The sequence below is a fragment of the Loxodonta africana genome, chromosome 11, assembly GCF_030014295.1.
Source record: "Loxodonta africana isolate mLoxAfr1 chromosome 11, mLoxAfr1.hap2, whole genome shotgun sequence".
In the NCBI taxonomy this organism is placed as follows: domain Eukaryota; kingdom Metazoa; phylum Chordata; class Mammalia; order Proboscidea; family Elephantidae; genus Loxodonta; species Loxodonta africana.
In genome coordinates, this window is record NC_087352.1 from 52988959 (window position 1) to 53013572 (window position 24614).

At 37.6% G+C, this 24614-nt stretch overlaps 1 protein-coding gene across 3 annotated transcripts in view; it reads right to left on the reverse strand.

Moving 5' to 3' along the window:
• Nucleotides 1–531: 531 nt before the first annotated feature.
• Nucleotides 532–24614, reverse strand: part of C11H18orf54 (chromosome 11 C18orf54 homolog) — a 60830-nt gene continuing 36747 nt past the window's right edge. Inside the window, exons 8-9 of one of the 3 annotated variants that reach the window (XR_010323449.1) lie at nt 17897–18248; nt 852–947 (exon numbers count right to left, since the gene is read on the reverse strand). Coding sequence is in view for 2 of the 3 variants with exons in the window: in XM_064294502.1 (XP_064150572.1) it covers nt 803–947 (145 nt within the window). In the remaining variant the exon portion in view is untranslated. Of the gene's footprint in view, nt 948–9025; nt 18249–24614 lie in introns of those variants that run through there. The other 2 variants (XM_064294502.1, XM_010586728.3) reach the window with 2 other exon arrangements.

Genomic DNA, 24614 nt, shown 5'->3' on the forward strand with positions numbered 1-24614 from the left:
TGTTCAAAAGAATTAGATACATTAGCTTGAAATTGCAATTTAAGAGAATTTAATTACATTTGTATTCATTGCTTAAATGCTCAAGTTGGGTTTTTTAATTTTATATTTTTAATAATTGCTTACTGAACTACATAGTCAGTGTTGTCACGGTTAAATATGGAAATCTGTGCACCTGCATCGAGATATAAAAACGCTGTTGAAACTGTAGTTTGAGCTCAGAGGCCTCTGGAACAGATCTATCAGCAAGTATTTAAAATATGTAGAAAACTTCAGGGCTTAGGCTGCAATTGAGTCCCCATAGGGCTTTAGGTTTTATATATGTATATATCTGACATGTATTGAGAGGGTTAATCCTCAATGCTACATTTCAAGAATATTACTCTAACACAGGGGTCACAAACTCTTCCTATAAAGGGCCAGATAGGAAATCTGCTAGGCTTTGATGTCCAAGAAGGAAAATGCAGGATATTATGTAGGTACTTACATACTGAGAGAAAATAAATTTCCACAAATTTTTTATTGATAAAATTCAAAATATTATAATTGAGCACAACTTTTTTGTAATACAAGTCTACTAATAAGAAAAACGGTATTCTTTTTAGGCAATAACATTTCACCTAATCAAGGTTCAAAGTTAGTATTCCTGCTCATCAAAACTAATTACAAATGGTCATCTATTAATGCTGATTTGTACAAGATTTTACATATTTCATCTTTTAAAATGTCTTTTCACATGGATTTAAAAAACAAACCAAACCAGTTGCCACTGAATTGATTCCAGCTCACGGTAACCCCATGTGCATCAGAGTAGAACTATGCTCCATAAGGCTTTTGGTGGCTGATTTTTCAGAAGTCGATCACCACATCTTTCTTCCGAGGCACCTCTGGGTGGACTTGAGCCACACACCTTTCGGTTAGCAGCCAAGAACATTAGTAGTTTGCACCACCTAGGAATCCACAAAGAAAGGTACTGTCAAATACTGGTATCAATCCAGAAGCATATATATATATATTTTTTTTTTAGTTGAGCATATTCATCACTTGGAGAGCATTTGTGAAATTGTATTAGATTCTTCTCTCGATATTGTGTTTGAACATGTCATTACATTAATCACCTCTAATTAAACATTAGATGGAAGATCTTCAACTGTACAGTTAAGTATGGAAATCTGTGCACCTGCATCAAGGTATAAAAACGCTGCTGAAACTGTAGTTTGAGATCAGAAAATATATCTGCTACAAACTTTGTGCGGGAGATCTCACTTCTTGTTTCACCATTTGAAAGCATCAGAAATGTTTAACATTACTTGTGTCATTACTTGTGATATTACTTGTCAAACATTAGTTGTTATCAAAAAGACCACCCAAACCCAAATCTGTTGCCAACAAGTCAATTCCAACTCATAGCAACCCTAGAGGACAGAGTAGAGCTGTTCCATAGGGGTCCCAAGGCTGTAAATCTTTATGGAAGCACACTGTCACATCTTTTTCCCATGGGGCAGCTGGTGGATTCAAACAGCTGACCTTTTGGTTGGCAGCCAAGTGCTTAACCACTGTACTACCAGGGCTCCTTCATAATGACTACAACAGTATAAAATTTACACATAAGCACTGTTTTGTCTTGCAAATTTAAAGGTTGAATTCATTAGGAAACATTATGAAGTCTGCATCCAAAGCTAATTTCCATAATCATTTAACGTTTCATTAACAGTTGAAGATGGTTCTTTTCATTCAGAAAAATATCAATCTCATCTCTGAGCTCAAAAAATTGCAATAAAACTTTATGACTGCTAAGCCATCAGATTGCTGTGTGGTAGGGCAAGACAGGGTATTCAACTTCTATTTCTGATAAAACTGATGATAGTTAAGTCCACAAGAGCCAGTGAAGTTCACCATTGACACTACTGGATCAGTAATATATGATAGATTCAAATATTTTCTGCAAAGTACCTGCTGATGAGAATTACCATGAATAGCTATAGGTTTTAAGCACTTTAAATTTTCACAAGATTCGTAAATTTGTCCAACCAAGCTTCTTTCTGCTCCACATATTTATTTTACCACTATTAGCTGCAATACATCTTAGCAGATTCTATTTCAGTTTTACTAATTAGTGTCTTCTCAACTTCTTAAAAATATTCCTCTTGTAGTGGTTCATTGCAGATTATTAATAGAGGTTTCCTTTTGTCATTTCAACTGTTGATTCTTCAAATGATAACTGAGTGTATTGGTAACATCTCCAGATTCATCAAAAGCCAAGTGTTTTAGTTATTGTCATGGATTGATTTGTGTCCCCCCAAATTATCTGTCAACTTGGCTATGTCATGACTCCCAGTGTTGTATGATTGTCTACCATTTTGTCATCTGATTTGATTTCCCTATGTGTTGTAAATCCTATCATTGTGATGTAATGAGACAGATTAGTGGCAGTTATATTGATGAGACCTATAAGATTAGTGTCTTAAGCCAAACCCTTTTGGGATATAAAAGAGAGAAGCGAGCAGAGAAATATGGGGACCTCATAACACCAAGAAAGCAGCACTGGGAGCAGAGCGTCCTTTGGACCCAGGGCTCCTGTGCTGAGATGCTCCCAGACCAGGGGAGGATTGATGACAAGGACCTTCCTCCAGAGCCGACAGAGACAGAAAGCTTTCCCATGGAGCCAACACCCTGAACACTCTCTCTAGACTGTGAGAGAGTAGATTTCTCTTTGTTAAAGCCATCCACTTGTGGTATTTCTGTTATAGCAGCACTAGATGATCAAGACAGAATTTGGTACCAGGAGCGGGGTGCTGCTCTAACAGATACTAAAATATGGAAGTGATTTTGAAACTGAATGGATAGAAGACTAGCAGCAGCAAAGGATCGGCAGCAGCAGTGAAGCAGCAGCAGAGGATTGGCAGCAGCAGAAAACCGGAAGCAACAGAGAAGCAGCAGTGGCAGAGAACTGGCAGCAGCGGAACCAGGAGAGTAGTGCCAGACAGTGCTGGAGCCAACCCACAGAGTGCGAGTGCTGAGTTCCTGTGCACAGGAGGCTTCCTGGCAGAGTGGGGTGCCTCCAGGCACTTATTGGTGGAGCAAGGCTTGCCAACCCATGGAGCAAGAGAGTTGAGTGCCTTCTGGCCAAAGTTTACTGGCGGAGTACTGTGTCTCTTGGTGCTTATCAGTACAGCTACAGAGCTTTGGAACACGTGCCTCAGCAGGGCAGATGTGGGCATAAAGCCCAAGGAAAAAAGAGGCCAAGAAACCATGAAGCAGAAGCTGAAGAGACAAGGAACACAGGAAGCCAAGCTGCCTCAGTCTCAAAGGGTACGGCCACAACCTCTGGGGTTTCAAAGGGTGAAGCCATGGCCTCTGGCATTTCTAAAAGTGGAGTTGCCACTCAGATGGACTAGGAGAATGGTGCACCTAAAGCTGAGGGAACAGAGTTGCCATCCCAGTAGGCCTGGAAGGAGGAGCCGAAGCCCAGAGCCAAGGGGCCTCCACTCAGAATCTGGAGAGTGTGGCCAATACGTAAGGTCTGGAGGGCAGGGCCATTGTGTAAATGGTTTCAGAGAACAGGATTATTTTCAAAGCCTTGAGGGCTAATATAATGTGTTCTGCTGATTTGCTTGGTGCCTATTATGTCTTCTTTCTCTCCAATTTCTCCCATTTGTAGTGGGAATATCTACCTTGTGCCTGTTGCACCATTGTACTTTGGAAGCAGATAACTTGTATTCTAGATTTCACAGAAAAGGAATTTTTGGATTTTGAACTTGGAGTTGATTTAAGACTTTTGCTATGATATGATGGGGTGGATGTTTTACACATGGTAAGGACATGAATTTTTGAGGACCAAAGGGTGGAATGTCATGGATTAAATTGTGTCCCCCAAAGTTATCTGTCAACTTGGCTAGGTCATGCATGATTCCCAGTGTTGTATGCTTATCTACCATTTTGTCATCTGATGTGATTTCCCTATGTGCTGCAAACCCTATCACTATGATGTAATGAGATGGATTAGTGGCAGTTATATTGATGAGATCTACAAGATTAGATAGTGTCTTAAGACAATCTCTTTTGAGATATATGAGAGAAGTGATCAAAGAGACATGGGGACCTCATAACACCAAGAAAGCAGCCCTGGGAACAAAGAGCATCCTTTGGACCTGAGGTTCCTGTGCTGAGATGCTTCCAGACCAGTGGAGGATTAATGACAAGGACCTTCGTCCAGAGCCAAAAGAGAAAGCCTTCCCATGGAGCTGACGCCCTAAATTTGGACTTCTAGCCTACTAGACTGTGAGGGAGTAGATAACTGTCTAGTGCTGCTATAACAGAAATACCATGAATGGATGGCTTTAACAAAGGGAAATTTATTCTTTCACAGTTTAGAAGGCTCAAAGACCAAATTCATTCAGGATGCCAGCTCCAGGGGAAGGCTTTCTCTCTCTGTCGGCTCTGGAGGAAGGTCCTTGTCATCAATCTTTCCCTGGACTAGGAACTTCTCCACGCAAGAACCCTAGGTTCAAAGGACGTGCTCTGCTCCTGGCACTGCTTTCTTGGCGTTATGAGGTCCCCATGTCTCTCTGCTCACTTCTCTCTTTTATATCTCAAAAGAGATTTGCTTAAGACACAATCTAATCTTGCAGATTGAGTCCTGCCTCATTAACATAACTGCCACTAATTCCACTTCATCAACATCATAGAGACAGGATTTACAACACATAGGAAAATCACATCAGATGACAAAATGGTGGACTATCAAACAATATCGGGAAATTATGGCCCAATCAAGTTGACAGATATTTTGGTAGGACACAATTCAATCCATCACAAGAAAAAAAAAAAAATTTGAAACCACAGAGCCTGCTTTTTAATTGACTATTGATTTTGCTGTTAATGTCCTCAACTCTTCAAGCAACTATTCTAATAGTCTAACTATTCTAATAGACTAATAGTTTTAAACAAGTTTATTTTCTCTGGACACATTCCTTTGGTTGCTGTAATCAAACATGATTTAATTAACCCATCACAGGTAAGCACTCAGAAACTTGCTATGGTTTCAACCTCATTTTCCTTTTTTTATTTTTGTGATGAATTTCTGCTGAGATGAGATATTCCATTCCAAATTTTCTAATTTGACTAAGTTGCTTTCCTAACAGTTGGAAATACTGCAATGAGTGCTTAGTCTAGTAATATTGAGGTATAGTGTATTCTTTTCATACAGCTATACTCATTCCATAACAAATGCTTTGCATTTGTTCAAAGGCAGTAACAAAATAATCCACACTCCAATATGCCTTAAAATATGACATTTCAAGTCCACTTTTCTTTTCTTGTTTTGACATGATGAGTATGTACTGTAATAAAAAATAAAACGTAGCACACTATTTATGTGGTTCCCAAAACACTGTTTAGCTACAACTGTACCACCATAATTTGTAGTGCAACAAGCAAAAGTGCTAAGTGTTGAAAGCACCATTCATGGTCTCTGTTGTACCTTTCTCAGTGCTGCTGGTAAAGTATAAAAGCAGTCATAACACATAAACAAATACGTTTACCTGTGTTCCAATAAATTTTACTTATGGACACTAAACTTTGAATTTCATATAAATATTACCTGTCATAAAAAGTTATTCATCTTTTAATTTCTTTCAACCATTTGCAAATGTAAAAAAAAAAAATCCTTAGCTTACAAGAAAGCTATACAAAAACAGGCAGGAGGCTATATTTGACCTGCAGGCCACAGTTTGCTCATTCCTGCCCTATGGCACAGATAAATCTCATTTCTCCCCACTCTCAGATTCAGGACATAGAATCATTTAGATAAGTCCATTATCAGAATCAATTAATCACCACTTACTGGCTTCTATTCCAGGCAGGGTGGATCCTGTTTATTATAGGAAGGGTTTTTTCTATTGTTGCAGTTTATATCATTTATAATCTAGTTCCAGTAGAATAACCTGTTGACAACTTTTAATAAGATCAGTGGCTTTTGGGAAACACCCTGTTGTTGTTGTTAAGTGCCATTGAGTCGGTTACAATTCATAGCAACTCTACGTACAACAGAAAGAAACACTGCCTCGTCCTGTGCGAGCATCACAATCCTTGCTATGCTTGAGCCCATAACTGCACTCACTGTGTCAATCCATCTCATTGGGGGTCTTCCTCTCTTTTGCTGACCCTCTACTTTACCAAGCATGATGTCCCTCTCTAGGGACTGGTCCCTTCTGATAACATGTCCAAAATACAGGAGATGAAGTCTTGCCATTCTCACTTCTAAGGAGCATTCTGGCCGTACTTCTGGCAGTCCATGTTATATTCAATATTCTTTGCCAACACCTTAATTCAAAGGCATCAGTTCTTTGGTCTTCCTTATTCATTGTCCAGCTTTAGCATGCATACGAGGCAATTGAAAATACCATGGCTTGGGTCAGGCGCACCTTAGTCCTCAAAGTGATATCTTTAAAGTGACACTTTAAAGAGCTCTTTTGCAGCAGATTTGCCCAACACAATGTGTCATCTCATTTCTTGACTGCTGCTTCCATTGAGTGTTGATTGTGGATCTAAGTAAAATGAAATCCTTGACTATTCCAATATTTTCTCCGTTTATCGTGATGCTGCTTATTGGTCCAGTTGTGAGGATTTTTGTTTTATGTTGAGGTGTAATCCATAAGGAAGGCTGTAGTCTTTAATCTTCATCAGTTAGTGCTTCAAGTCCTCTTTGCTTTCAGCAAGGAAGGTTGTGTCATCTGCGTATCACAGGTTGTTACTGAGTCTTCCTCCAATCCTGATGCTGCATTCTTCTTCATATGGTCCAGCTTTTCAGATTACTAGCTCAGCATACAGACTGAATAAGTATGGTGAAAGGATAACAACCCTGACACACACCTTTCCTGATTTTAAACCACACAGTATCTCCTTGTTCTGTTCGAATGACTGCCTGTTGGTCTATGTACAGGTTCCTCATGAGCATAATTAAAGTGTTCTGGAATTTCCATTCTTCACAATGTTATCCATAATTTGTTATGATCCACAGAGTCAAATGCCTTTGCACAGTCAATAAAACACAGGTAAACATCTTTCTGGTATTCTCTGCTTTCAGCCAAAATCCATCTGACATCAGCAATAATATCTCTCATTATACATCTTTTTCTGAATCTAGCTTGAATTTCTGACAGTTCCCTATGTACTGCTGCAACCATTTTTGAATGATCTTCAGCAAAATTTTACTTGCATGTGATATTAATGATATTGTTTGATAATTTCTGCATTCTGTTCGATCACCTTTCTTTAGAATGGGCACAAATACGGATCTCTTCCAGTCAGTTGGTCAGGTAGCTATCTTCCAAATTTCCTGACATAGATGAGCAAGTGCTTCCAGTGTTGCATCTGTTTGTTGAATGATGCAGGAAGCATCAAAAGATGGAAGGAATACAGAGTCACTGTACCAAAAAGAACTGGCAGATGTTCAACCATTTCAGGAGGTAGCATATGATAGAGAACTGATAGTAGCGAAGGAAGAAGTCTAAACCGCACTGAAGGCATGGGTGAAAAAGAAGGCTCCAGAAATTGATGGGAAACACCTTAGCTGTCTTTAATTTCACCCCTTATAGCAACTTCCAAGATCAAAAGCTTCCTATCTTACTTCCCCTTTTAATTCAAGGTCAGAATATGTGGTCCTTGGGCGAGATGCTGCTCAAGTTATTGAACCAGACCTCTGTTTACTTTCATCTCCTAGACATGAAGGACCATAAAAGGATTTGACTCATTTTTACAAGTGAGGCCTTTCCATAGGCATGGACAACACTGCTTTCCAGACCGAGGCTGCAAGCTCCATCTCTGAGTTTTACAATTCAGAATCCTACAAAAATGACTCAGCATTCCAGTCATCCTGGAAGATCTTTCACTCTACTCCTCATCTCTTCTTTTCATCCCCTACTCAGACTTTTATGTCTGAGGACTTCCATTTGTAGCCATAGCTAAATGGAGACATGACATATTTACTGGAACCTTACATTGATATTTCACTCTATATGAGAACTGAAACAAGTGAGAAAACCATAAGTCACATGCAGACCAGGATATGGGTGGTATCCCTTGCAAAGTTACTCTGTAGGCATGGTTACCAGGTAGGAATATAAGGCTTCTATTAATCTTTGCAAAGATTAAGTTAATCTTTGCAGAGATTAAGTTAAGCACGATCTGTCACTTCAAAAGTGATGTTATCAAAATTTGTATTTCATCTGCTGTTGCCCCTTTCGGCCTTTTCCCTCTACCCTACCCCATGCCTTCTCTTTTCTGCCCTGACTTAAAACAGACAAGGCTCTGAACAGATAAATGTTGGAGACGCTACAGTCACTGGTTTAGTCTACTAAGCTAAACTTGCTTTAGTTTTATGTGGAAGAGGCCTTGAGGATGAGAAGTAACAAGGGAGATTACCATGAACCTCCAATCACTGTTACCTCAAGCCTATATCTTGCTGAAGTTTCAAAGCCAACCATTATTGTACATTCTCAAAGGCCACCCCTTTGCACTGGCAAAGACTCAAACACTCTTCCATTATGTGTGTATGGGGAGGACAACCTGGCACAATGCAAATTGTGATATAACAGGAACCCTAAAGCTGAAGCATACTAAAGGAAAGGGAGGAAATTTAGGGCCGGAATCAAGCCTTCAGTCTAAAGAAAACATCTGGTTTACAGGACAGAGATGATTCTCCCTCCTCAAAACAAAAAAGTTATACTTTGATGTGGGAAGGGATGGAAAAGAAAGAAAGAGCATTTCTCAACATATTTCAGTACAGCTTCAAGAGATGTGACCGGAGAATGAATTCCAGAGACTATGCTCAAAGCCAAATTAAGGCATAGGCCAATCACGCAGTTTCTTGATCTTGTTACTGCCAAAGTAGACAGTGCCCTCTAGTGGAATTTTTTTTTTAATATCTCTTATTAACACTGACCTTTTTTATATATATATATATATATATATATATATATATATATATATATATATATATAGGGTCGCTGTTGGAATCAATTCTACGGCATTGGGTTTGGGGTTTTTTGGGTATATATATTTGGTTTGGTATATATGTTTTAGAAACACTGTTGGCCGTAGTGGTTAAGTGCTATCACTGCTAACCAAAAGGTCAGCAGTTCGATTCCATCAGGCGCTCCTTGGAAACTCTATGGGGCAGTTCTACCCTGTCCTATAGGGTCACTATGAGTCGGAATCGACTGGATGGCAATGGGTTTGGGTACATATGTTTTTGCAAACCATCCATAAAGACACAGGCAGCAGAGAGGCAGAAAGCATTTATAATCAGCTGAAACCCTGAACCATGAACTGGCATACTTCTGTTTACAAGTGAGAGCTAACACTCAGCATTTTATGACAGGCACTGTACTAAGCAAGCATGTGACAAACATTGCTTCATTTAATCCTTACAACTGTGTGAAGTAGTTACCGTTAGTCAACTTGCCCAAGATACCCCAGCTATTAAGGGGAAGATGACTTATCTACATTTTAAATCCTCCTAAAAAAATCCGATTCAGAATGTGCCCACAAAGAACAGTACTACGGAAAACTTGGGGAACATTTGCTACATTTTGCTCATTTTAAAATACTGACTCTGCTTTGATTTATAATAATTTGTTTCTCAAAACAATCTTTCTAAGTTTCCCCCAGATTCCTCTAAAATAAATTGTTGAATACTGAAATGACCTGAAGAGGTGCTGAATTATTAGTTTGTCAGGGGCACCACCATGTTCCTTTCAGCATCATCAGTGCTTCTGGACCTCCTCTCGGGAGGGATGTCTTTGTGCTCATTTGTGTCCTCCTCTTCTATTCTTCTATTCTTGTCCAAACCCAAGTAAATCAAATATTACCTACTACTGCAACCTAGTGGCATAGTGGTTAAGTGCTACGATTGCTAACCTAAAGGTCGGCAGTTCAAATCTGCCAGGCGCTCCTTGGTGAAATTCTATGGGGCAGTCCTACTCTGTCCTATAGGGTCGCTATGAGTCGGAAATCAACTCGACGGCAATGGGTTTTTTTTTTTTACTGCAACCTAAGACAAATCAACAGCCTTCTAAAATCAAATTATAAATACACTCAAATTTATATTCTTAGAACTTATTTTACATCGAAACTTGATAGAAACCTTAGTAAGAGTAGCCCTCTACCTCTGAACAAAAACTATACTGGCCTACATTTCTTTATTACCTAAAAAAATTACTATATAATGCATTGTTGCCATGGTCAGCTTTAAAGTAATGGCACAGAAAAGAAGGGAAATGGTTTTAATACCTGGAAAAAAAAAAGTTCTACTTGATTATAAACACAAATCAATATAGGGACTAACAAAAATTAAATAATATTCATTTAGGCTTTATAAAAAAGTTGGTTCCCTCCTTTTGTCTACAATATAAAATACAACTCTTTTAACTGAGCATATCAAATGCCTCAGATGGGTCCCTGTTATGGATTGAATTGTGCCTCTCCAAAAAATGTTTAAGTCCTAACGCCTAGTACCTGTGAGTGTGACCTTGTCTGTAAATAGGATCTTTGAAGATTTTATCAGTTAATATAAGGTCACACAGAGTAGGATAGGTCCTAATCCAATGAGTGGTGTCCTTATAAATGAGGGTAAGAGACACAGACAGAAGGAAGACGGTCACGTAGATGGAGACAGAGATGGAGTTATGCTGCAAGCCAACGAACACCTGCAGCTACCAGAAGCTAGGACAAGAAAGGATCTTCCCCTGAGACTTCAGAAAAGAGCATGGCTCTAATGTCACCCTGAATTTGCACTTCTAGCCTCCAGAACTGAGATAATAAATTTTTATTGTTTTAAGTCACTCACTTTGAGGTACTTTGTTAGGTAGCCCTAGGAAAGTAATACAACCCCAAATCACTTTGTCAGCTTCATTTATTCAGAGAACAAACACTTATGGAGCACTTTACTGCCAGGCACTACTCTAGTTTTGCGGGATGCAGCAGCAAATAAGACAAAGCCACAGCCCTCAGTATTAAGGGAAGAAAAATGGCAAAGAGGAACACGGTGCGGGGTGGTGGTGATCAAGGCAGACCTGTCTGATAGAGTGACAACCGACCAAACAGCTGAAGGAAGTGAGGAAGGGAATCATGCGTGGGGTATTTGGAGAAAGGCTATCCAGACAGAGAAAACAGCAGTGCAAAGACCTGGAGACAAAAGCATTCTTCTAGCTAGCTGAAGAGAATCAGTGTGGATTAATCACAGAGCAAATGGAGTGGTAAGAAATTTGGGTGGTGGGGGGAGGTGCTGGGAAGGAGTGAGAGGTGTAAGTATATCACATAGGGCTTTTTTAGGTTATGGAAAGAACTTCGCATTTTACTCTGAAGTAGAAAGTCGCTGGAAATTTTGAGAAGAGGTGCAACACAATCTGACATTTTTTTAAAGGGTTATTCTTTAGTGTGGAGAACAGAAAGAGGAAGCATAAGGGTGGAAGCAGCCTTATGTCTTATCCCTGGCATCTCCTCCAACTAAATATATTTCCATCTCAGCTAATATTTGCTGAGATCACGTATGGCAGGCATACCTTATCTTATTTAATCTGCAAAACAAAACTGCAAGGTAGATATTACAAAGGGGAGAAAACGAAAAAGGCTAGGGTAGGGTCAAGTAGCTTACCCACAACAAAGAGCTAATAAGTGGTGAAATCACAAAACAAGTCTGCCCGAAGCCCAAGTTTCTAAAGCCCAACATACCTTTCTGCTTCACTAGAGTCTGTATCAGACCCTCCTACCATTCCAGTCTTTGTACATACACACTTGGCCTAGAAGGAATAAATATCTTTCCATCCAATTTCTTTGATGGCAAATATCTGTTCATTTTTATAGACCAATTCAAGTATCCCCTCCGACGTGAAATCTTTCCAGACTTTTCCCAGGCTACTTCATTGTTCCATCTTCTGTGCTTCATTATAGCAGTTGTTTCATCTTCATTTCTCTGAAGCAGTACTTACCTGGTTGTAGTCTAATTTTTATCTATTTATATATATATTTTCCACCACTGAATTCCTCATGGTAGAATCATGCCTTCCTATTTATCATCACCTCTCCTACCCCTGCACTCCCCTCCCCTTCTCTCTCGCTGTCTTTCATACACAGATACACACATACACACACCCCTAGCACAGTGCCGGCAGCCAAATAAATGCTGGCTGGATGAAGTACTAAGTTATTAAAGAATCAAATGCAGAGCTCTCCCATTCTACTCTGTGCATCTTGGATGTCGGGTGCCATGTTTTTAAAGGAACACTGAAAGCTAGACAGCACCTAGAAAAGGGAGACGATGATGGCGAAGAAACATAAAACTTTATCCAAAGAAATAATTTAGAAACTAGAACACTTAGGTTGAAGGGAAGGATAAAAGAAACATTAATTTTGTTGGTTTCAATATAGAAAGACTGAATGTGCATACGAGATTGTCCTGAAGGGCAGAAAGAAGATCAACATGTGGAAGAAACGGTAAAGGAAATCATGGCTTAACCGAAGCAAGGAAAACTAAGTGTTCAATTGCAGGAAATTCTCTCGTTCGAGAAACGTTCATAAAGGAGCTATATGGCCATCTAGATGAAAAGTAACAGGATGAATGCACTATATTCTGGTCTCTGATTTAGAGTACCATTAACTCCAGGACACTTAAAATACCCAGCTTTCTAGTTCATGAGCTATATTCTCTTACAAAGTTATCAAATTTATTAGATTTTTAAAATATTGGCCCAAGGTTTTTCATTGTGCCTTAGTTTTCTAAAGGACCTGACATTTTTCTACCTTATTTACCCAAATTTCTTGGTTTGACTGGCCATGCATAAACAAACAAACAAAAATGGCCGCCATCAAGTTGACTTCTGACTCATGAAGACCCCATGTGTGCAAAGTAGAACTGCACGCCATGGGGTTTTCAAGGCTGCGAACTTTCAGAAGCAGATCACCAGGCCTTTCTTCCTAGGCACTTCTGGGTGGATTCAAACTGCCAACTTGTCAGTTAGTAGTGGAGCACTTAACCTTTTGCACCACCCAGGGACTGCAGCTATGCAAGATGAGTTGCACACCAGGAAGGGCAGAGATGGACAGTGAGGCATTTTTTATTTGCCTTGTGATGTTCTCTCTTATCAAAATCTTCCTAGAAACCTGATGGGTTTCTGTGCCTATTGCCAATTTATCTCTCAGGTCCAAATTCACTCTGAAGGTGTGTGAATATATCCAGTGATGCTCAGCCCCAGCCACACTCCCAGAATGTATGGTTCCTTGACCACTTCACAGATCTGGCTTGGCCTGGTGATCACCTTCCCACAACACTCCCAACACAAACATCTCAGGCTCCAGGTGTTCTGGCACCCCCCATTCCCTCTGCATGCCTACACACCCAGTTAGCAGCTGCAGCTTCCCTGCATTTAGGAGGGTAGCTTCCTGCTTGCCCCGTAACTGAAGATGAGCTCTGGTCTGGGCAAATCAGTGAACTTCTCTAATATTCAGTAAGATGCAGCTATACCTTCTCCAACAAGGTCTGAACCCCAGCCTTGAGGAGAGCGCTTTCACAGGTTTGTCCTTCCTTGGGTACTCTCCCTCAGATGTAGGGTATCATATAGAGTTCTCTATACCTTATCTCTTTTATCGTAGTTTAAAACAGTTTTGTTTTGTTTTAATATTAAGCTTTCCTTTAAAATCACTGTGTGGTTTCTGTATCTAGATTGGACCCAGTCTAACAGTTTCCGTAAAGCCAGACTCAAAGACGCAACAAAATCACTGTGTGGTTTCTGTATCTAGATTGGACCCAGTCTAACAGTTTCCGTAAAGCCAGACTCAAAGACGCAACACAATATAAAACCAGCCACTGATAATTTTCCTAGATTTACTTCTAAATTTGTAAAATATATCATGTATCTGATAAAATCCAAAACATTTAAAAATTCAAAAATCTTAAAAGTTTTGAGAGCTCAAGAAGTCAGAAGGCTTACAGTTAAATCATCCACAATACCTTAACAATTGATGATCCTATTTGATAACCATCTGCAACAACAAAAAAAGAAATAACTCTCCCAAATAGGTTTAATTTACCTTGTTTTAAAAAGGATTTGCAGAACATCACATGACAAAGGGATGTGGTCTCTTTTATCTTGACCTTACAACCTTATACAAGGACCCAGGATTAGAATCATCAATCAACACTATTCAAAACACAGTTTGCTTTTCCTTGGTTATACAATATAATGTAAAAGGTGTTATCATAAAGGACATAAAACAAATTAGAAATCAGTGATCTAACATTTTTTGAGACAAAACATATTCCCCCCTGGGATACAGTATGGTGTAAGAGGCACTAGCTACAAAATAAAACAAGAAATACAAGATAAAACTACATGAATAATGGAAGAGAAGGGGGGAAGCCAACCTACCAGTGTTTAAAGAGTTACAACGTTTAGAAAAGGAAATGTAAGACTCAGCCAGAGCATTAGAGAAATGGCAGAGTAAGCTTTAAATAAGCAAAAAGAATAAAAATTGAGTATTTCAAGTATGAAAAATAATATACATAAAGGTGAGAATATATATACAAAGTTTAGGATAAGCCAAGTAAAGCCATTCGGCTAAAGTGAATCTGCTGAATTAAATCAGTAACATTAGAGCTGAGGTGTACAACACTGTCTTGCGAAGACCGGTCAGTCTGGCTTCAGTGTAAAGAATTTAGAGAAGGGAGGAATGTCTACGGTTGAAACAGGTATTAGGAAACAAATGGACTAGTCCCAGTTGAGGTATGGAGTGGATATAAGTTACTGTATTTGTGAGAGTAGAAGGGTATGGTCTAGGGTTAAGTCAATACAGAATAAAATGCTAAGTTTTGGGTTTTTTTTCCTTTGTTCAAAAAAAGGAAAATGATCTTACTGACAGATAAATGTAAAGAATAAAAGAAAAGAAGCAGAGGGAAAGTGGGAAAGGAATAATTTCAAATATTCCAGGAAAAACATCTAACAATATAACCCACTGAACAATGTGTTCAGGTTTAGGCATAGGTTTACCCCAGTCATTGTATGGCAGGCACTGCAACTCAACACAGCATATAATCATGTATGAAACATCCAATCTGTACATGGAATAGAGGGATACACACTTTCACAATTGAAGGGACTTCAGTTAGTCAGAAATTATCAATTTTAGTGGCCTTTTGCTTCTTTTGTCTCCTTTCATGTTACTTGCCTTTTGGCAAGTTCACTTCTTGATAGCACTTCCACCAAATGCGTTTTGAGATACAGAAAAAGAAGGGTGGGACAAGAAAAATGAAACAAAAATTCAAATCTATATGCATGATCTCATGTACTTAGAACACAGGAAGAAAGAATCTTGTCATGATTTATCTTCAAGCAATATTTTGGTATAACTATATACTATATTTTAATAAGACATTATCATAAACCATTAAATACAAAATAACAAAAAATGCACTTACAAATCCTACAAGAAATAACACAACTAGAGAGAAATATAGCCCAAAACAAACATAAGCAGAGTTCCTCAGTTTAGTCAGAAATCTCTGTGAAGCTGAAATAAATTGTTACTGAAAAACCTGAAAGTAGAGCTCTTATTAACAATAAAGGCAGTACATCTGGGTTTTAAATTTTCACATATCAGCGACACATTTTTTCCCTTGACCTCAGATAATTTCTAGAGCTTGGCTTTTTTGTTGTACCTTTTTTCATACTCAATAAAAATTTAAAAAATCTTATTAAAATTTCTTCATTTTTTTCTGTTTAACGTTTATCAATAAATCTAAAAGAATGAGAGCAAAGAGTTGATATATTTTTTCACAATTTAAAAAAATCTATTTGCTCTCATTATCTGCTTCAGTTCATTTTCCTAACTGTTGTTCCCTTTTTTCCCCTGGAAACCTCAAAACAAACAAAAAACTCTGAAATATCAATTAATATATAATTAAACCAATTCTTTAGAGAACTTCTTGAGCCTTTATCATTTACATGTTTTATTTTCTTAGTTGACTCTCTCTTCCCTTCTATATATTTCTTTGAAAAAGAAATTTGGAATTAATCATTTTGATAAAATTAATTTCTCTTTTGGGTAAAAAGACTACACCTTCCCAGATTTAACACAAAAGGAAAAATTACTAATGCTCCTTTGGTAAGTATAATTAAATTTCTTAAAGTATTAGTTATAACAAAATTTTGGAACAGGCTAATCTTAATGTTGGAGATATGTTCTTGGAAATGAGGGCACTAACTACTATTCAAAGTGCTGTTCAGAGTCATTATAGCATAATCCCTTTGGAGACACTGTCTAGGCATTGAAAAAAAAAGAAAACCCATTGCCGTTAAGTCAGTTCTGACTCAGTGACCCTGCAGGACAGAGTGGAACTGCCCTATAGGGGTTCTAAGACTGTAACCTTTATGGAATCAGATTGCTACATCTTTCTCCCATGGAGCTGCCTGTGGGTCCAAACCGCTGATCTCTTGGCTAGTTGCTTAGCGCTTTTAACCACTGCACTATCAGAGTTAGTATTATATATGATCAACATATATTTAATATACAACTGAAAGTTTATTTCCTGCTGTCTTTATCTTCTGTGCTTTCTTTAGAATTTGTCTAATGGTTGCTTCACTTGCCTTGAATGTGATCCAGATCCACCTAACCCTTGACCAATTTAAACCTGTATTTTAGCATCCAGCCATACTTTAACCACGAAACTAGTTCCATATTTGATTATCCAAACTATTTGCTGTGAAGCAGAAGACCACAATCAGAAAATAGAATGTCAGTGGTAGAAAGGCCTCCACAGAGTAAACAAAACAAACCTATTGGCAAATGTCTTTCAAACTGGGAAAAGAACAGTATGATGACATAAACTGACTGGTCAAGAAAAAAAACTTAAAAAAAAGACGGCTAACTCTACAATCTTTGACATGTCAGTACTGTAACAAAGGTGTTAAATAGTGCCTTGGCAATTTACACAAAACAAATTATTTGGCCCAGTGTACTTGAAACTCTTGCCTACTTGACAGTAAATTTACTTAGCAAAAATGCTGTAGTTGGGTAAAGAGTTAATTTGCAGTATTTGCAGACATATACAGAAATTGTTTAATTTCATCGGGCTTTTTTAATATGCAACATTAGTTATACTTTATGGTTTAATTCTTGGTTTTGTTGATAAACATGCTTCCTGCTTATTAGAAGCTCACTTGGTAGAAATTGCAAAATTACAAAGCTCTGTTCAGTTCCAGCTAGAGACTAACTCTGAACAGGACTGATGATTTTAAAGGAAGCTCAGTTCTTACGAAATAACTTTAAAACATTGATTTGCTTTCTGATTTTCCATATCCATTTTTTTTAAGTTTACTTATGAAATTTCATAAAGCAATTGGCCATTTATCTCTCATAGTTCTTATTAGCCTGAGCTAATGCCAAAACTAAAATCTGGGAAATAATCTAATATCAAAATATTAAATTTTCAAATATCCCAAAATACTTTGTATACTGTCAAATATTATCAAGATTACCTTACATATAATCAAAACATTAATTAAATGAGGTTCTCTTGAATTCCACAACATAGAAGAATATTCCTTTTCGCACTGCATCACCCCTATTAAATCGATGTCATTTGCAAATACAACATACCTTAAATATTTGATTTATGAAGACTTAAAATTAACAGACTTCTATATGGATAACATACATTGTAACAATTTTGGTATCCCTTTAAGCTCCTTAAATGCAGATGTTACACATACCAAAAGGTCTTTTAACTTAAGAGACTTTGGATAGAAACCTGGAAGAGTTTCTTAATTATCCAGAATCAGATAATAATGAGGATGCTGAAGAAGGTAAAGTCCATGTAAACCTTCAAGAACAGAAAATCATTCACCTTTGAGTATCAGACATTTGTGGGCCTGAAGTCCAAAGTCAGGCTTTCAGATTTCTGTGGGTCCTCTCAGTTCAGATTCTTGTACTTTGGCACAAAATCAGGGTAAGTCACAAAACCTGTGAACATTCTCAAGTTTGTTTTTTTAGCAATACATAATACGTGTAGCAGTCACAGAATAATACTGGCTTACAATTACTTTGGCAGTTTAAGTAATAGAAAAAAAAAAACGTTTTTGTTTGGTGGTGACTATTTATTGGTTAGACAGTTTTATTTTCCTCTTCATATTTTCGGTGATTGTTTCCCACTGGTATCATCAACCAGGTCTCTCAGGCGAGATAAATGGTGCAAAGCCCTTCATTAAAAAGTATAAAACACATTATAAACCAATATTTAAGGACTCAATACCCTGCGCAGACAATAAGAAATGTGATTACATTGTTTTTAACTTCAAAGTTAGTAAAAGAAATGAATTTATAGAATAATACAAACATAAAAGTTTGAGAGTTTTCCTTATAAAAACTTGAAATCTGAATAATTGAGGGTTACAATAACTTATCTAAAGTTCTGTAAACATTTAGTTTTAAAAATTCTATTACTGTTTGACATTCAAGTATTTTGAAAGTTAATCTGCCAAGTAGTCTATTAAGAAACAATAATAATAAATATCATATTTATCACACTTTACAAAACACTTTTGCATGTCATTTTGCACAACAGCTCTCTGGAGATACCTTTCTTTTTGGTATGCTATATATGTCAGATTAAGAAATAAAATACATAATTCATTTATTATATTTACATTAAAGATAGCTAAAACTTTTTTAAAAAAATAGCACTTAGGGATCAATTTCAATTCTGAGGAAAGCTCATTTTTATTGGGGGAAGTGGAGGAAATCAATAATGTATTATACCAACAACCTGGATTTTTGCCTAAAATAAAGCCAAGATTGTAGGACAGGTCTCAGTGAAGAAAACTCAATCATTCCTCAAACAAACCAGGAAAAGAGAGGCCCTTAAATTTCCAGGCTTCCTCTAAGAATATTCTTCCAGTTTTTCCTTTCCCCTATCCTTCAGATCCATGAGGACCACTCAGAAAATGCCAATCAATCATATTTCAGATCTCTGATAAATAAGATACTAAGAAAAACAGAGAGAATATAATAATTATGACATGCAATAATCTCTAATATCAGTCATTTCCATTTCTATGGTAAGTTCAAAGACAGTGACTATAACACTCCATTCTATAGTCTCTAACACATAATACATTCAATAAATGTATATTAAATAAAATACATCTTCTACTTTATCCCAGATAAGGAGATGGAAGAAGGTAGTAGTGTTAATTACTATATTTATATCTAATTCCCTGTACTCTACACTTCTTGGATACTTTTACTCAAATGGATTTTACCACCCTTTTTGGCAACTTCATTTCATTATTGAGATTTTTGCCTTCATGAAATAAAAAACAATAACTCATTCAAAGTTACTATGCAATCAAAGGTAAAAGTAACTTGGCCCTACCATTTCTACATCCTACGGTAATAGCTCGCTGCCTGAAGGATTATTCTCTTCCTAAAGACGCACGTTTATCAGAAAGCAGATAATCTGTAAACACACTTTGGACTTATTTTCCTTTTTTTTTTTTTTTTCCATGTTAGTGGAAAAAAAAAAAAAGGAAAATAATGGTAGCTGTGATTCAAGAAAAGGAAAAAGGCAAGTGGCTAGAATCCTATCTTATTGTTTACAACTTTCAGAACAGGTTGCAAACCTGAGGGCCACAGATCTTTTGGACTTAGAGGGTCTGTGAAATTGGATGGGGAAAAACCAAATGCTACCTGTAAGTTATCATTTCCTTTAATTATGTATATTGACAACAGACCAATATCTGTGGCCTTGTCTCCAATAGAAATCACAGCCAATTTCATATTATTGTTGCAGGCATCTTGAAATATCTTGTATATTCATCGCTACTTCAAAATTACAGTAACAGTTAAACTCACTGCTAGAAAATATGTGATCCAATCTTCCTGTCTATAATCCAAAAGTTCATGTGGCTTAACCGGTCAACTATTAGACAACTTTAAGTCTAGCTGTTCATCCACCCAAATAATGAGGTCTCACTGGTGACTCAGACATCGACAGTTTCCAATATTGCCTTTCTCTGTCTGTCAATCAACATGTGGAAGGAAGGAAGTAAAAGATCACTCCACTGTTTAATGATTTTATTCAAGCTACATAAAAGACCTCCATACTTGCATGTTTTTACAAAATTGATTTTAACTCAGTTGTACATTAAATGTATTGTCTTATTTTAAATGCATTACTAAAACACATATTACTACATCACAAAGTTGTTCTAATATTTTCATAACTGCAATTCAATATAATTAGTTTTATTTCTAATTCTATGTAGTTTATTTTATGTCTTTAAAAAACAGTAGCTAGTCGGGGGATAGAGAATACAGATGGAGAAGTGGATGAGAAGGGAACGGAAAAGAAGGGGAGAGAAAGACAGAAAAGGTGGGTGTATGGTATGGTGAGAAGGAATTGAGAAGATAACTGGAAATGTGAAATTTTCGATTTTTTTTTACAGGGTCGCCATGAGTCGGAATCAACTCAACGGCACCGAGTTTGGTTTTTTTTTTTTTTTTTTTCACCTCAACTAGACAATCAGCTAGAAATTCTTTAAAGTTAACTTCCATCTACCAGGCAGAGACTAAAACATAATCCACCACTTAGAAAAGTGGCTATCAGAAAGTGTTATTTCAAACAGGGAGTTTGAGCTGGTTTGTTCCAATCTGAACCCCTGCTGAGCATTTGCACATACTGAATCAGAATCCACATTTTAACAAGATTCTTATGTATAATAAATTTTGAGACCCACTGCTATACTAATGGTTCTCACAGTGGGTCCCTAACCAGGAGGATTAGCACTGCATGGGAACTTAGAAATGCAAATTCTCAGCAGAGGTTTAAACTGGAACTAACTGGCTCAAAGCCCTGATTTCAAACGTAGAGAGAAGGGGGCCCTGGTGGCACAGTGTGTCACAGATTGAACTGCCAAAATATGTGTCAACTTGGCTAGGCCATGATTCCCGTATTGTATGATTGCCCACCATTTTGCCATCTGACGTGATTTTCCTTTGTGTCCTAAATCCTACCTCTATGATGTTAGTGAGGCAGAACTTGAGGCAGTTATGTAAATGATGCCAGACTCAACCTAAGGATTAAGTTATGTCTTGAGTCAATCTCTTTTGAGATACAAAACAGAGAAGCAAGCAGAGAGGAGAAGGACTTTATACCACCAAGAAAAAAAGAGTCAGGAGTGGAGCACGTCCTTTGGACCCGGGGTTCTGGCACTGAAAAGTTCCTAGACAAGGGGAAGACTGATGACAAGGACCTTCCCCCAGAGCCAAAAGAGAGAGAAAGCCTTCCCTGGAGCCGGCACCCTGAATGCGGACTTCTAGCCTCCTAGACTGTGAGAGAATAAATTTCTGTTTGTTAAAGCCATCCACTTCTTGCATTTCTGTTATAGCAGCACTAGATGACTAAGACAGCCGCTAACCAAAATGTCGCAGTTCAAATCCATCAGCCGCTCTTCAGAAACCCTATGGGGCAGTTCTACTCTGTCCTATGGGGTTGCTGTGAGTTGAAATTGACTCAATAGCAACAGGTTTAGTTTTTGTTGCTTTTGGCTTATAAAGAGAGGTACAGGACAAAATTATGGAAGGAAACTATTATTCTTGATTTTCTTCTCTAAAAAAGTGAAAAGGTAGGCTAATGGGGGAAAACATCAGTTTAAGGGTGATGTTACAACACCTTAACAACTGAATTAAAAGAAATTGATTTATTACGACCATGAGTCTACTGATGAGCATTAAGAATAGATACAAATCAATCCACAGAAACTCATTAACACAGATTGATTAAATGGAAACAGATTAGCTATATTTTAATTTGGGAAACCCTGGTAGCATAATGGTTAAGTGGTACAGCTGCCAACCAAAAGTTCAGCAGTTTGAATTCACCAGGCGCTCCTTGGAAACTCTATGGGGCAGTTCTACTCTGTCCTGTAGGGTTGCTATGAGTCGGAATCGACTCGACGGCACCGGGTTTGGGTTTCTGGTATATTTTAATTTACTCACAGATAGCTTGCCTTTGGTTTTCTATTAGTACTGACTGTTCTTCTTAAATATTACCTGTTTACTGGCCTATATTCAGTCTAGAATCCAGAACAGAATAAAAAGGCTTTTCAGAACAAACTCCTACCACTCCCTAAATCTATATAAAGTATGAGTACATTAGAATAAGAAAAGACCTTTGGTCTCCATCATATTCTGCAAATCTGAGAATTCTATCTCTAGTATGGAATGAAAACAAGAAAAGTGAACAGAGAGACTGGGAAACTGGAAAACTTTCTAGCTATCATTAAGTTTGGTCTTCATGGCATGGCCATTAATAATTTTTTTTTTTTTGGTATTGAGAATTATACACTCTTACACATTCATGTTCAAAGTGTATATAAACCGAGATATTCCAAAGACAAAAACAAATTATTATTGGACAGTTGGTGATTTTGCATAAGTCTACTGTTGCTCATCTTTACAGAATCTAAGCAATGTACTATTGCTCATTCTTTACAGCCCACCTAGGCAGAGTAGCTGGTTGCCTACATGACTTAATAAAAGACTCTAGGAATACTGTACATGTGGAATTGTGAATGGGTGTAGGTTTGCTTGTGTATATTTCAACCAATCAGTTTCAGATTGATTCAGAAATTCAGAAACTCAGAAATTCAGGCCGGTTTCAGAAGAGGATGTGGAACCAGGGATAACACCAGAAGGATGTTTAACTGTGTTTTATTGACTATGCAAAGGCATTTGACTGTGTAGATCATAACAAATTATAGATAACATTGAGAAGACTGGGAATTCCAGAACACTTAATTGTGCTCCTGAGGAACCTGTACATAGATCAAGAGGCAGTTGTTTGAACAGAACAAGGAAATACTGATTGGTTTAAGGTCAAGAAAAGTGTGCGTCAGGGTTGTATTCTTTCACCATACCTATTCAATCTGTATGCTGAGCAAATAATCCGAGAAGCTGGACTATACGAAGAAGAACGGGGCATCAAGATTGGAGGAAAACTCATTAACAACCTGTGTTATGCAGATGACACAACCTTGCTTGCTGAAAGTGAAGAGGACTTGAAGCACTTACTAATGAAGATCAAAGACCACAGCCCTCAGTATGGATTGCACCTCAACATAAAGAAAACAAAAATCCTCACAACTGGACCAATGAGCAACATCATGATAAATGGAGAAAAGATGGATGTCGTCAAGGATTTCATTTTACTTGGATCCACAATCAACAGCCATGGAAGCAGCAGTCAAGAAATCAAAAAAGTCATTGCATTGGGTACATCTGCTGCAAAAGACCTCCTTAAAGTGTTGAAGAGCAAAGATGTCACCCTGAAGACTAAGGTGCGCCTGACCCAAGCCATGGTATTTTCAATCGCACCATGTGCATGTGAAAGCTGGACAGTGAATAAGGAAGACCAAAGGAGAACTGATGCCTTTGAATTGTGATGTTGGAGAAGAATATTAAATATACCATGGACTGCCAAAAGAACGAACAAATCTGTCTTGGAAGAAGTACAACCACAATGCTCCTTAGAAGCAAGGATGGCAGCACTGCGTCTTACATACTTTGGACATGTTGTCAGGAGGGATCAGTTCCTAGAGAAGGACATCATGCTTGGCAGAGTAGAGGGTCAGCGGAAAAGAGGAAGACCCTCAACAAGGTAGACTGACACAGTGGCTGCACCAGTGAGCTCAAGCATAGCAATGATTGTAAGGATGGCTCAGGACCGAGCAGTGTTTTGTTCTGTTGTGCATAGGGTCGCTATGAGTCAGAACTGACTCGAAGGCACCTAACAACATTGCAACCAAAAAATATGTAAATAAAGGCTCTAGGAAAGACCCTGGCTGAAAAACTATTATTCCATCTGCTTAAAGGTGGCAAATTTCTCTTACAGAGATTAACAATTTTTTTTTTTTTAGTTTCTAATATATAAATTCATAAGACAGAGGTAAGTATTACAGGGTACAAAACAGTTACCATTCTGACTTCTTTTAAAATAAAAATCCCTCTTGAAGAAATAACATTTTAAGCTGCTATCAGCCATTTATATTTCAGCTTCAATGTGTCTTTCTAGAGAAGAAATATTTCTAAAGGGAGAGTAAAAGAAAACTGAGTGTCCAAGGGAGTAAACAGAATGCAAACTAAGAGCGTGGAGTTTCCTAAGGCTAATGATCAATATCTTAAAGCTTACTAGTAATCCAAATTGTTAAAACCAAAAACTGTTATTTGAGGAATAGAGGAGAAACATGATTATACAATATTCACCTGAGGGAAGGTCATTAAAGTACCCAAAGTAGAATTGTATTTGGAAGAAGCCGAATCTATTTTAAAAAATAAAAAGATGCCCATCTGCCTGTCGAAAACATTTTGCAGTCTAGAAAGATGAATTCTGAGACTGAATAAATTTTAAATTGTCCTTAAGACAGTTAATCTACAAACTAAAAATAATGGGAAAAATGTAAGAATATGCTTTTCTAAGTCTAAACTTAGAAAATAAAGTAACAGTACTAATAATAGTTAGGAAATAAAAAATAAAAGCAAAATTAAGACTGTTTACGCTAATCCAA